We start from the raw sequence: 15,115 nt of genomic DNA on the forward strand, positions 1-15,115 counted from the left end.
CTATATCTAGAAGAAATTGGATGGATAGTTCAATATATCTGAGATAAAATGTTCTTCTTTCAATAAAGATATTCTTTATGGACTTCATAGAGTAACAGTCTTTCTTTTGTTGTTTTGAAATGCATTCTAGCCAAATGGGTCTTCATTTAAATGACAATGGATGTATTAAGTAACTCCAGTAACTACTAAAACTCTCACTAAGGGGAAAGCACACAATTTTCCATGGGAAACAGTTGCAATGACTAACTGCCCATGGAACTTGCAAGAAGCAGCAGAATACAACCTGTGGTAGTAATGAGAAAATTACATCTTAAAACAATTGAAAACTCCAAGGGATCTGTCTGCTGTCTATTGCTACTTCCAACAAATGAACAGAGTGTGGGGCACAGTGCACAGCTGCTTTAGAGTTCACAGTATGCAGGATGACTCTTTCTCAGCATATTCCCTGCATCACAGTCCCTGGGCGACGGAGAAGAAGGTCCTTAGTGAAATGCATTACTTGTATTGGTGCAATGCTGGGGTGGCCACATGGAAGGACTCCAAAGTGCTGCCTTGTTTTCTTACAACCAGAGCTGAAAGCTGACGTCATTTGGTTGTTTCTGACAACTTCCACTGGCATGTGATGGTCTCTCTTGGTTGTCATGTGTCTCATCCTATGAAGTTCAAATCCTTCCCCGAAAGGCCATTCCTCTGTGACCCTGACAACCAGCTGGTAAGTTTGGTTTGTCTTAAACAGTTGATCTCAACTGTGCATCTTTGCCATCATCTGCCTAACTCCGAACCACAAGCCACAGAGCTTGATTCTCTGTTCCCCAGGTAAGAAAAGAACCTGCCCCTCCAAAAATAATGCATGGAATACAAGGTTGATTTGAGTATTTTATTTATAAATGTACATTTACTATAAAAGCTGTTGCATTTTTAGACAACTTTTTTTTAAAATTTTTTTACTATTTCTCAGAGGCATTTTAGAATAAATATTGTAAATGAAAGTTAGTGTAACTGATATAGAACATTATTGGCCCACCCAGAACAGTAACATCTTTTGGACGGACTCACATGAGGTGGATCATTTCAGTTCGTTAAATCTTACACTGTGTATAGATAAGTAGCATATGTATTGCATTAATTACACTACATAGAAAGAATGAGAAAATGTCATGAAAATTTGCTAGTGAAAAACAAAGAGTTACCCATTTTTTTTTTTTTTTTCCTTAGGGAAGAGGAGGGACTAGCTTCTGGAGTATGAGCAAAAAAATAAAATAAAATAAAATCAGATATACTTCCTCAGGAACAATAAATCACTCACTTGCCTCATCTGTTTTTTAAACAAACACATTTACATTATAGCTCAACAGCGCAGAACATTTTTTTTTCCTGGGATCTCAAAGATTATTTGAAAAGAAATAGATCATACTCATCTTACTGCATTGGAAAAACAAGATCTAGTCTGCCTAAGCTGCCATGTAACCGACTCCAAATGAAATATAAATCAAATAGAAATAGAAACAGTTGGCAATTAGAATTTAGAAAATGTTGGAGATTATTCTGTGCTGGTGACTAGTGTTCATTATGGGAAAGCACATTTTGCAGTTGGAGAATTGGGCTTTATTTTTCTTGACTCAATTCTAGCTTCAATACATGTACAATGAGTCTCACTAAGAAATATGTATAAATGGGTCTGTGAAACCAGAAGAGAATGTGCAATATTCATATAATCCTCACATAATGGATGGAGTTTCGCATGTAAAAAGTATTCTATAAAAATCAGTTATGAATGACCATATTGTACATGTTTTGTGCATAAAGTACTCTGCTAATATCATGCAAAGTGTAAACATCCACATTATCAAAATATTTAATAAAACATGCAGGTGGTTAATCAAAATATTGGACTTAATATGTACATTTTCAAAACTTTTTTCTTTTAAATTTTTCCTTATTTTCTTTTTAACTTTTTTTTTTTTTTCCTGTAAAACAGCAAACACCTCCATGAGAAGTCATGGGAACTTGGAAGTGACTTCATCTCTCTGCGACATACTGTATCCATAATTCATTGCTGACCATGTGCAACAGCTTTGCATTTTCTAAGGCACAATTTTTAATGAAATGGTGTATAGATTTCAATCCAATGACAGCTCATCCAAATGACAAAGTGGTCAAAATACCACCAGTGGCTGAGGAAATTTCTGTACCTACATGGAACCCACATGCAAAGAACCGTCTAGCATGGAAATAAATAATTGCTAGCCATACTCGATAGAACACAGAAAAAAATTATTGCTTACATAAAGAAAAATCTACTTGACCTCTTTTTATGACTACGTTAACCTATTGGGAGTGTATCCATATCCTACATTCACAAGAGGTCATCTTCACTTATTTGCCATCATTTTAAGGCAGAATAAATAGTCCCCCTTTCCCCAGTCTTAAACAGCCTGGAGATCTAAATTTTGATGGTTTTTAGTCACTTGATTCCTTTCTTGTCCAGCTGAAACTTATCATAGAGGGCAGAAAATAAGCCAGGTCTCCACAAGAGTTCTTTCTAAACTCCATGAGCAAGGTCCAGAATTCTCGATAGTAAAGGAGGTGATGTAGGAGAAAAATGGAGCTCAGATGTCCACTGGAGTAGGCAGGACACAATCTGAGTTGTAGGTTCTTGCTGATCACATATCAGTGGCTTATCGCATTGTATATCATGTGGATTCCATCAGAGTGGACTGATTTAATGCTTTTCTTTAGATACCTGTGCAGCGTGCCCTCAAGGAGAACTTGCAGGTAGGGTGAGCAGTGATCATACTCAAAGATGGCCTCATGTCCATCCCTCATATTAAGCCTCTTATTGAAGACTTCTGATCTAGTGTCTGGGAAGAAGCAAGCAACTCAGGTCTCATGGCTATCATGAACCCACCACTGTCTTCAAGATTAAACTTTCTTATAGATTTTGGTAATAAGTTTGGAAACGATGACTGAAGTATTTCCCTCTGGTGTCTTCCTACCCTTTGGCAATGTCCTAGAGTGTAAGTCTAGCTAATATTGCAAAGGTTCTCTTTATTTGATGGACCAGCCTATATTAATGATGTAACTTCCAAGATACACAAAATCTAATACTAACAGTGCAATAATTTATTGGTTTTTCTACCTCAAAAGATAAGTAACACAAATGTTTTCAGGATTACAGTATATATTATCAGACTTGTGTCTTTGCATTAAAAACAAGTTATAGCTCAGAGACAGAGCTCACTGTGATGCTTAGTTTTTCTGAAATGCATTAAATTTATGCTCCTGTCTTAGAACACCACATGTCTCAAATTGGCATGTCTTGCACTTTCTGCAGCTCAATTCTGTAAACATAAAGTGTTTAATTTCTAGAAATACTAAAACATAACAGGTTTATAGCATCCTTTAGTTACCTCCCAAAGAAGAGAATAATATTTTAAACTGCAAGCCTGTTTGGCCATGCAAAAACCTTTTTTTTTTTTTTTTTTAACTATTCAGGATCATTACAATTCAGTATTTATTCTTTTGTATGCAAAAGAACATGGGGGAAAAATAACCTCACAAAAGCAACAACAGAAAATCGGGAAACACACAAACACTGTGCTATAAAAGAACAGACAGAACCTTTTTGAAGAGCCTTTCAGAAATTAGATGAATGTTGAGAAGCCCCTGAACTTGGGGGTTTTGTTATGCAATTGCCAGGGGACACCCTCAATAAAGAACAGTGAGTGATGTGGAAGCTTGAAAACCAAGTCACAATGTTGTAGGTTGGCCAGCACCTGTAAGAAAGCAAACAGAGCAGCCTTGGTGCATCAACATTTATTGCTTCAAATATTTTTAAAAAAATGTCCAAATTAGCAATGACCTTTGCCCAAGTCTCTTCCCCATGCACCACCCTGCTCCTTAAAGCATGGTCTAAAGACATACAGTACGCCTGGAGTTTGTGAGTAATTCAGATCCATGTTAGCATCTTAGACCCACTTAGCAAGGTGCCCAGGTGGTACAAACCCACTGAAGTTTAGCTCAACTTCTCTGGATTCTTCCTAAACCAAGGGATCTCCCCATCATGCTTTCTATTTTGTCTTCTGCAGCAAATAAGCAAGAAAATGTTTTTTTCTCAGTTTCTTTAGGTTTTGATTTAAGAACAAGCCAATTGAAAAGGGAGGAATTTGACATATGATCTAGAAATAGGATTGCTAGACTTAGCAAAAATACCAAACATCCAGTGAAATTTCAGATGAACAATGCATACTTCTTTAGGACAAGTGTATTTTATATGGCAAATTTGGAACATGCTTGTGCTAAATCCAAAGCAGGCAAGATTTGGCAATATTTTAAAGGTATGTATAGTACTATAGCAAAATACATTGTTTATCTGAAATTTAAATTAAAAAAATTAATTGGGCATCTTGAATTTTATTTGACATCCCTATCAGGAAGGGATTAAGTTCCTTGTGCCAAGGTAAATCACAGCATTGGAAAAGACCCCAGTGGTTTGCATTAAATGCATTTCAGGAGAGCGAGTGATGGAACAGAACCCATGTTCAAAGACACAGGCACCCAACACCCAAGCACAAATGGCACAAGTTAAACACGTGACAGCTTGAATCATGACAGGTAATTTGTTTTGCACTTCCATTCCCATTTACATATGAACTTAAAACTGTTTACATTGCTTTTAGGAATTGCATTTTAATATGTTGTTATGCTACTTTTCCCTCCAAGAGGAAAATTTCATTTAAATGTGACTAGTTACTTGGAGAAAATAGGATTATATATTCAGGTCTTATTATTTCACCAAACGGTATTATTTTGTTTCTCTTGGAATGCCAATGATGTAAACCACCCTTCACCCCAATCCATCTCCCCTCTTCTCAACTCAGATCAAAGGGAAACAAAAAAAGAAAGGAAAATGATTTTTAGCCATTTCTTCCCATTCTGACTCTTTTATTGCATCCGGAATATATTCAACCAATTCAAGTGTATTTATGCTTCTCAAGTCAAGTTATTATCTCCTCTGCCTAGTCATAAGTATAAGTAAATATATTTATTTTTTAGGACACCAAGAAAGAAATGAGCAGTATTCTCATATGCTGGGCACTCTCCTGTCATGTGTTTTGGCTTAATTAAAATTAGCCTAAAAGGATGCTAATGTTTATCTGGAAAAATTAACATAGGAGGAGTTAGGAAAATTTTGGGAAAATAATTGGAGAGAATGTAGCCATTATTACACAATATTGAAACATATGATGAAGCTATAATAATTAAAACCATTCAGTAATGGAGAGTAAATCGGTTAATAAAACAAAATATCTAGAAACAGACTTAAATATATATGAGGACTTAGTTTATAAGAAATTTAGCATTTCAAATCAGTGAGAATAAAAGGAATTGTTCATTAAGTGATATTAAAAAAATTGAGAAAAAATGAGGCTGGATATCTAGCTAATTTTTAATTCCAAAGTAATTTTTGATGATCTCATATTTGCACATGAAAAAGAAAACAAAAAATTCTACGAGAAATCTCAGCTCAGTTTATTTATACCTTTTGAAGAGAAAGCATTTTTTAAAAGTATTACATGAAACCTCGAATCCAAAAAGGAAACAAAAAAATTAAATTACCTAAAGTAAAAATTTTTTGTCTGAAAATAAATCATGAAGTATAAGAACCAATACTAACTACAATGTGCAGCAAACATAACAAAGGGAAAATGTCCTTAATCCACAGAGAACTCAAATCAGGCGCGAACAGAAAAATGGACAAAGGAGAAGTAACTTAGACCCGAGATGCAGCTCAGGGGTACAGTGCTTGCCCAGTAGGCTCAAGGCCCTGAGTTCAATCCCCAGTACCCAAAAGGAAGACCAAAAAAAAAAAAAAAAAAAAAAAAAACAAACAACAAAATGTGTTGACTAAACACATGATAAGATGTCCAAACTCATAAAGAAATACAGACCTAGAGCAATGAGTTTTCTCTGCTAGTAGAAAAAAAAAAAATCTTTTTTTCTTTTTTTTGCAGGGCTGAGAATAGAACCCAGGTTCTGTGCATGCTAGGCAAGTGTTCTATAACTGGATTATGCCTCAGCCAGAGTAGTTTTTTGTTTGTTTGTTTGGTAATGGGATTCAATGCAGGCAGGGCTTTGCCATTGAATTACATCCCCAACCCTTTTTATTTTATTTTGAGATAGGGTTCTCTAAGTTGCCCAGGCTGGCCTTGAACTTGTTATCTTCCTGCCTCAGCCTCCTGACTTGCTGAGATTACAGGTATGTTCCACTGTGCCCAGCTAGAGTGGAGATTTTTTACCACATGGCTATATCCAGAGTTGCTATTGGTGTGGAAGAGGAAAGGGGAGGGGAGATGTTGTGCTTTCTAAACAATGGTTAGGCAAGATAGCTGAAAATTTGAAAAGCACATGCCTTTTAACTCTGCTTTTTACTGCTCAGAATCTATCTTTGGAGATGCTTTCAAATGTTCATCAAGGTAGAGACAAGGATGTTCCCTGGAGCATTAAAAAACAAAACAAAACAAAAAAACCCACTAAAAACTAAAAACTGGAAATGAAGTGTTCATTCACTGAGAATTGGTGTTAAATGATAGTAAGTTCATACAATAGGATTGTAGCCAGCTACTAAAAAGCCATGAAAAGGAATGAGGAAAATGAGCATGGTAAATGGAAGGAATGAGGAAAATGAGCATGGTAAATGGAAAAATTGCTATGTATAGCAAATGAAAAACAATAGTAACAAAATTAAAGTACAGAATACCATGACTATATGATTACCATGTTTGAGTAGTAAAACCCAAGACATACTCAGGTATCTCCATCATACACATATGTATCTCCAGGTGTGCAGGTGTATGTAAACATATATGAACATCCATTCTGTCCCTGCCACCAAGAAATTATTAGAAAGTAATAACTTTGAAGATTTTTACTTTCAATTTGTTATATTTCTAAACAATTCATTTTTTCATTTATATCATTTATAACTTCCATTTATTTATTCATTCATGTTTCTGAATATCCATAGAGGTATATAGGCAGAGAGATAATGGTTTTTTTTTTTTTTTTTCTTTCTTCTTTAGTATTTCTTAGAATTCTAAAAAATCCTAGCAAGGATTATTTGATCTTATAAGAAGTAAAATAAGGAAAAAATTGTAGCCACAGTCTACCTCCAAATCATTTTCTTATTTCATCTTGTGGCAGTAACTCCATGGTTCTTTAGATTTGGAATTAAAAATTGTTAATGTCCTTTACACATAAAGAGAAAAATTCCTGGCCTAGATCCAACAAGCTAATTTCCAAAAGAAACAACAGTGGATCACCCAGCTTGTCAATTAAAAAAAAATCTGGATGGAAACAGGTCACTGTCACCCAGAGATGGGCTCAGGCTTGGTCTCTGTTGGCATTCTCCAAGCACTCTAAATGATGAAAGAAATTCAGACCTACAGCACTTTTCAAATCTTCCTGCACATCCTGCAAGCTAACACTGCCCTCTTCTGGTTCTGTGATTCACATTCAGCTGCATCACTGAGGTTGTGAGAAGAATAATTTTTAGAGGATGATGGAAAAAAACACCGTGAAACCCGCAAAAAAGTGTTTAGTTTTCCTTTCTAGTGTGTCAAAACAAAACAAAATTCCAGGTTAAAGAATACATTTATAATTACTATACGTTATACATGTGTTTATATATTTGTATATGTATACGTGTGTATATGTTTATGATATTTATGGTATATTATTTACACCATATTCTAATATGTTTATATATGTGTATATATATATGTATATATATAAAACTATTGTCATATATTTTGCACAGGGTATAAATAGTCCAGTTTGAAGGCAGTAGTTCTAAGTTGGAACTGTTGGACTTCAAGTCAAAGATTTATCATACATCAAAATCACCTGGGTTTGATTTAATTTTTATTTTATGCAATTTTATTAATAGGTATATATTTCTTTGAATTTACTAAGTTTACAGCTATAAAACAACTTAATTTCAATCTTTGAAGTCTTCAGTCTTGCAGATTTAAAGACCCATGTAAAAAAGTGATTAAAATGTTACTTTGAAAAAGTATAAAGCATTTCTGAATTTCAAATTCCATCTTTTCACTCAAAAAAAATTTTTTTTTTTAAAGAGTCGTTTCTGCCTGAACAAGTTGCATTCAAAGGTCTCCTGTTGTCCAGTGGAGGACTCTACCAACCACAGAGGAAAGATTCAGAGGCAAGCCTCCACTATATTCTGATCTTTTGAACAGCAGCTGGGCCACAGCACCCCCTGGTGTCTCTCAAAGGAACATGAACCTTTCCTGTTAGACCCAGGTAGGAGCTTTTAAAAGGCAGCTGCTCAAAGAAGCTCCAGGGCAGCACATATTTGTGAAGATCTTATTATGTACTAAGGTATGGAGGACTGGGGAATGGGATTGGGAGGATTCACAGAGAAGTAGAATCCATCATTTTGTTGAGAACAACTGCATATTATGTAATGAAACTCCTGAGCGTAGGGCACAGCCACACTGAGGAACTGGAGCTTGCTTTGATAAATGGTGGAGAGTCAGTCTTCACATTTAACCATCTCCAAACAGCACTGGTCTTGGAAAAACATGCCTGGACGAAATGTTCCAGACCTTCTATCTTCCTTCTAGCTCACTGAAATCCCCTTGGTGGGCTCAGGCAACATCTCAAACTTTGTCTATAGTTTTTATCTGCTGGCACATTCAGGTATCAGAATATAAATGATAAAATATAAACCAGATAAAAATATTTTCACATTAGCAATAACTTCCAGTAAGAAACCAGAGGTAAATAAGAGGTTATTTCATTATCATTTCTTTTACCTAGCTCGTAAGAATCCTTTCTCTCAGGTAGGAGTGTCAACTGATGCAGAAAAACATATCAACTCCTAAACTGGATCCTATGAAAGGCACGTGATTACACTCACTCATCCTGAGTACTCTCCCAGCACTTACTTCTGGATCGCAGGTAGCAATCATTACAGTTCAGAAGACCATTTCGAATCCTAACATCTGTCCCGCTCACTGCATCTCCAAGCTGTCCTTTACAAATTCCACACTAGAGGAGAAAGGATCAGGTATTATAAGATGCATAAGATATTCTTTATCATGCTTACTGTTTACATGGACAACACATAATCATTTTTACAATCTTGACATTTTTTTTCTTTGTGCAATACTGGGGATTGAACCCAGGGGTGCTTTACTACTGAGTTACATCCCCAACCCTTTTTATTTTTTATTTTGAGATAAGGTAAGTTGTCTCGCTAAGTTGCTGAGAGTCTCACTAAGTTGATGAGTCTGGCCTCAAACTTGAGATCCTCCTGCCTTAGCCTCCTTAATAGCTTGTATCATCACTTCTGGCTTACAATCTTGACATTTGCTGAACATCAATTATGTGTTAGATACTGCACTGGGAGTCAATGTATAGCAAAAATAAAATATATTTTCAGGATTTCATCTTAACTCCTAGTATTTTACAGAGAAAGATATTGGTTCAGAGAAGGTAGTTGATTTGTCTCAAGGTTGTGAAGTTGGTGTGTTTATGTCATGGACTCCAAAGTCTATCCTTTAAACATTTGTGATATAGTATTTCTCAGTCAAGATGGAAGAACCATTTTCATTAGATTAAACCTTGGTGGTTTTGAATAAACATATGGTCAGTGCATTATCAACTAAAACTTGTCTATCAATAGCCTTCAAAGGCTTTGCAGTATTGTTGGTATCACCAGATCAGAATTACTAGGGAACAGCCATTCCATTTTGTATTTCCACATCAAAGACAATGATACCCAGAGGAAAAAATCTACTGGGACAGATCTCCTTTCAGTCAATCAACCTGAGTGCAGAAGAAGGCTTTGGAGATGCTCTGTTCTTTGTATCAGACAAAGTGGAATTAGTCCAGGCTCTAGCTCCTGATTCATGTTCTAAGGTCACCTGGAGCAGAGGGGGCTTCATACAGTTCCAAGCTGTAACTACATTGTGTTTTGTCTATGATTAAGTCTAGCTTTCATGTGATTACAGGTATTAAATTAATACTTTGGCAACAACTTCATTGACTATCTCTTAGCTTATAGGCAAAGTGAGATTTATTTTAAACTCTTGCAAGTTTACTTTATAGCCAAGAAAGTTATCAATAGGAAGTAGGACAAATTCCAGAATGAAAAAGAAAGTTATATCAGTATTATGCAGAGAAAAAAATGACTCTTATTCAGAGACAAAAGGTTTATCTTCAAAAATTATGTATTATTTTGAAATGTGTCCTTGAGTGGAAAAAAAGAATACTGATCTAGTTCCACTTATAAATTTTATAACACCTCTGGTATAACTGGTTAGTTCACCTTACTTTTAGTAGGAGAACTGGTACTAGAATCTAGGCCTCTTCATTTTTATTTTGTTGATTCATTCATTTTAAAATATGAATTGATGCCTGCTCTGCTAGATATAGAGGAAACAGTGGTAAGCAAGACAGATGTGTTCCCTGCCATATGGAGTTTATAGTTTGCTAGAGGAGATGATAAATAATTTGACAATGAGTGATAAAGACCATGAAAGGCTCTATAAAGGTCTATAATGAGCTTCTCTGAGAGATCAGTATTCAACTTGAGATTATAGACATACTCATTCTGAGAACTACAACTTTGCAACTAGTTGTAACCACTTATTTGGTAGAAAATCATCCATTGGTCAAAGATTAAAACTCTTGGATATGGAATCATAAGGGTTTAAGAAACAGCAAGATGTTACATTCCAAATAAATCCAGATGGCCCTAAAAGATTTGAAAGCTTCATTGTCTCCTGGTATTCCTGGTATTCTCAGCTTCCTGCTGTACTCTTAAGCATCAAAAACTGTTTAGTGAAGACAAATCGCACAAGTCTGTTTTGCTTCTTCTGCCCTGACATTCCAGAGGGATTTGGGATTGGAGAGCTTAATCCTGAAGGATGGAGTCTACCCACATGTCGGTACCACTTGTGGTGGGGCTCACAAGAAAGGCCTCCTGGATTTTCAGGAGGTATTTCTCAGTGTAGGACGAGGCCACAGACATCACAAAATTGCACTTGGAGAGAAAAGCATTGAGTACGTACCCTAAAACACTGGATGTGAAAGTAGAGATTGAGGGTCTCGATGATCATGGCTGCTCCTTTACCCAAAGGAAGCCCACAGGAAGAGCACAGCTTCTTCCCGCTTATAGACCTAGATTTAAAAATACATGTAATAATAAAACCTTCAGTTTAGAATAGTCAAATATGTAAACACGTAACCTCATGTGAAAATGGAATTGTGGATTTTTAAAAAATGTTTATATCACGAACAAAATGAGAATGACCAAATTGACAATAAACAGAAAATTAAGCATTAAATATAAATTGCAAACAACTGCTAGGACTATTGAATACAATAGTCCTCCATGGTGGTACTGACTCTGGTGTGCTTGTGTGTGTGTGTGTGGGTGTGTGTGTGTGTGTGTGTTTATTTGTTCCGAGAATTCTGTGTGGTAGTCTATTCAAACACCTTGGAATGATTCAATATGTTTATCATATGTTTTCAAAAGCCCTAAAAGAAAATCAAGTTTAGCTGTGCTAAGGTTTCAATGTTGCTCTAAAATTTTTTCCATAAATAGGTTCATTGGCCAACTAGGGCATTTCTCTTTACTTAAGGGAAGAAATGTTTAAAAATAGACAGTCAGTTGTGATATAGCAGAATAGGTACTAGGCAGAGGACCTGAGTTACAGGATGTGATTCCTGCTCCGTCACTAAGTTCTGTGATCTGCCATAAAGAACTCATTTGGGATTTCCTTCCCCCTACAGAATGAGAGGGCTGGGCTAGGTGATTTCTGCCACATCTTCCAGTGCAAACATTATGAATCTGTAATTCAGGCACTTGACTCCTCCCTGAGTAGGTCTCTAGAGGCAGGGCTGTACCCTACCTCCTCCCTCTACCCCTGCAGACAGGACCCAGCAACAGACTAGAGTCCAACTCAATAGAACAACACCAGCTGAGGTCACGGTCAACACCCCATCTGAAAGCAGATGGCTAGATGCGGCCTTTCTACAGCTAAGATCAGATCGCAGTGATGCCCACGGCTAGAAAAGCATGAGAACTGAACTCAGGGCCAGGCCTCGGGCAGGCAAGGCCAGTGTCCTACCAATGTGCTACATCCCCAGCCCTGAGAAGCGTAAAATATGCAACATCATTTGAAAGTTAACATGGTACAGCGGGACAGGGGAAACAGAAAGGAAGACCACAGGAAAGAAGGAGGGTTGGCCTAATCAAACCCTATTTATTAGTATTTCCCTCTTATCTAGTAGTTAAATGAAATTTCTACATCAATGAAAACCTCTGGGTACCAACTACTATGTCTCTCCAGTGAATGGAGCAGACAACTTTTAAAAATATCGTGGGGCCCAATTAATGCAGAAGCAATTGTTAGAGGGCTAGAGAGGTTAAAAGAGAAGAATGGAGTTTCCTTCCCCAGCCTCTACCTGGTTCTCCAGAGCATCAGTGGATCCTGACTGGAAGGGCCACGTGTCTTGCAGGGAAAGGCACCAGCAGAGGAGCCCAGTGACTGTCTGGTGGATTTTATTATTAGATTATAGGTTCCACACAATAATATCGAAGTCCTGTGGCCGCCACCATGCCAGTGCCACACACCTGACTTTGGCTAAGGCTAGCTGATGAGTCTGGAGGCAGACGGGGGCTCTGTGTGTGTCAGAGGAGACGTGGGAGAGGAAATGCCTCAAAAGCACTTGGCAAGGGCTTATTTGGCTGAAATTCTGCTTGGCAAGATCTAGACCCAACAAAGCAGCCTCAAAAAGGCTCGCTAACCTCTTGTACCTGTTTGGTGACTGGCCAGGAGGGGTGGGAGAACAGGGGGACAAGGGCCCAGCCTGGAAGTTCTCTCGAGGGCTTTTCCTGTAACACGGTAAAGGAACCAAAAATTATGACAAGAAAAGAGAGGCCCAACCCCACAAGAAAAGACATTTTAGATTTTAGAAAACAAAACTTCCTTGATAACCAATGATAACCAAATTAGAGACCACAGTCTTCTAGTGGTACTTAAAAAAAGGAAAGGAAGAAAAAAAAAAAAAAGAAAAACCAAACCAAAAAACAAAAACCAAAAAACAACAAAACTCCCAAAAAAACCAACCAAACAAAAAAATAAAACCCCCCTAAAAAAAACAAAAAACAGAAATAGTAATTCTGTCCAGCAAGGATCGTCCATGCATTGGCTACTTAAAATCAAAACCAGGCTGGCATTACTGTATAGAATATTTTTCTAATCTTTCTGTTTAGTTGAAATCTTCTTTAGTTGAGTTTTTCAATTTATTTGCTGAACTGCTTTTGCACACTGAGTAAGATATAAAACTATGGACTTAGTGGGAGGGTAAATGTAAGTAGGGATACATTGAAAACAAAATTTTTTAACAGACTGCCTTGTTTTATTTCTTTTTATATGGTGCTAAGAATCGAACCCAGTACCTCACACATGCCAGGCAAGCGCTCTGCCACTGAGCTGCAGTCCCAGCCCAGGGGGGACTCTTTAGGAGAGCCCAGAAAAATGGGCAGACTTTCAAGGAGCTCTTTTTCATCAAGGGGGTGTCCACCTTGGATACATTCCACGAAGGGCTTAAAGAACTCGACAGCCATGATGCCACGGGCAGTGGTGAATCTTACGGGCCCCAGCCAGAAGCCGCCAGCAGGCTTTCACAGAGGAACCCTGCCTGACTCAGCTGCTCTGGCTTTTAAAAGTTAATTCCATTTAGATTAGTAGAGTATAGAAAGGGGGTGCAGCATAGAGAAGAACAAGGAAAAAGAAAATGCCAAGGTGGAAGCAGACAGAGCAAACCCATCTGTCACCTGACTGCTCTCAGCCTCCTTCCCTGAGCCCTGGGCCTCCCTAGCCTTCTCCTCAGGCAGCTTGTCTTCTCCAAAATGTTACACTCGCATGTATTAACCTGCAGTGTAGGCACCACTGCTTTAGAAAGGCTGAAAGTGACCGCCATACGGACATAACAGTACATCCAAGTGACTCTAGCTTCCATTGATTCTGGAGTCTAAACACAGAAAGTCAGGCCTCCTGGATTCAAATTTTGGCCCTGGCACTTGCCTCCCTAGGACCTTTATAGCAAGATCATATTTAAGCCACAGGTTCTTTATCATCACTGTATAATGAATGTTATATTTTGAAATGGTGATGATAAAGAACCTCTGGCTTAAATATGATCTTGCTATAAAACTGGGTTAATTTTGAGCTCTTTTACCACTTAACTGGTCAAATACTTTGGGTAAGTTATTTAACGTCCCTGTACCTCAATTTCCTCATCTGTAAAATAGGAACGTCTACCTCATAAAATTACTGGGAGGTTCAGTGATTTAATGTATGAAAAGGAGAGAAATATTTGTAAACTCTTCAAGGCAGTGCCTATTATATTGAAAGGTTTAAAAATGATGGGAACTACTATTATTGAGAAAATAGATTTTTTTTTTTTTTTGCTGTTTTTCATGGCACTGGGGATCAAGTTCAGGGCCCTATGCATGCTAGGAAGGCACTCTACCTGTGGCCTATAACCCCACCCCAAAATACAGTTTTTACAAAACAAAAATGCATCCTTAACAAAAGCATAACAACTTACAGAATAACAATTTTTTCCTTAAAAGAAAATTTTGTCTGTACCCTCTGAGATAACTTAACTCAAAATAAATTACTAGATTTCTGGGTTAAGAGTATACCTTTGCCTTTTGTATACTGATCCAGTCAGAGTGAATATTTACTTGTCCCAAACTTCCATAAATATCTTTTACTTTGTCTATGAGATTAAATTGAGACAAAGCAGAAAAATGCTGCTGACATCTTGCCATCTCAAAGTTTCAATTTTTCTGCTTCCAAGTCAACACATTTTTAGAAAAGAACTCTCAGATCCATCTTATTTGGTTACTCACTTTCGCCTTTCACCCGGAGACTCAATCTGATGGTTAATGTTTCTATCCAATGGGAGGGTTTTTGGCTTTACATCTTCCAACATGTGCATTGGTGTGTTTGATATCTGTTGATTCTGGGATGGATCTAAGGCCAAGTAAAAAACATAAATTCTGTGCTTA

The 15,115-nt window shown here is 37.2% G+C and overlaps 1 protein-coding gene across 1 annotated transcript in view; it reads right to left on the minus strand.

Moving 5' to 3' along the window:
* Positions 1-1,905: 1,905 nt before the first annotated feature.
* Positions 1,906-15,115, minus strand: part of LOC306669832 (LIM and calponin homology domains-containing protein 1-like) — a gene marked incomplete at its 5' end in the record, with an annotated part of 35,899 nt that continues 22,689 nt past the window's right edge. The window contains 5 exon segments of the mRNA XM_079153980.1: positions 1,906-3,776; positions 8,970-9,072; positions 11,100-11,208; positions 12,851-12,928; positions 14,957-15,080. Of these exon segments, the coding sequence (XP_079010106.1) occupies positions 3,751-3,776; positions 8,970-9,072; positions 11,100-11,208; positions 12,851-12,928; positions 14,957-15,080 (440 nt within the window). The 3' untranslated portion in view covers positions 1,906-3,750.

Source organism: Sciurus vulgaris (assembly GCF_902686455.1).
Source record: "Sciurus vulgaris genome assembly, chromosome: 9".
Lineage (NCBI taxonomy): Eukaryota > Metazoa > Chordata > Mammalia > Rodentia > Sciuridae > Sciurus > Sciurus vulgaris.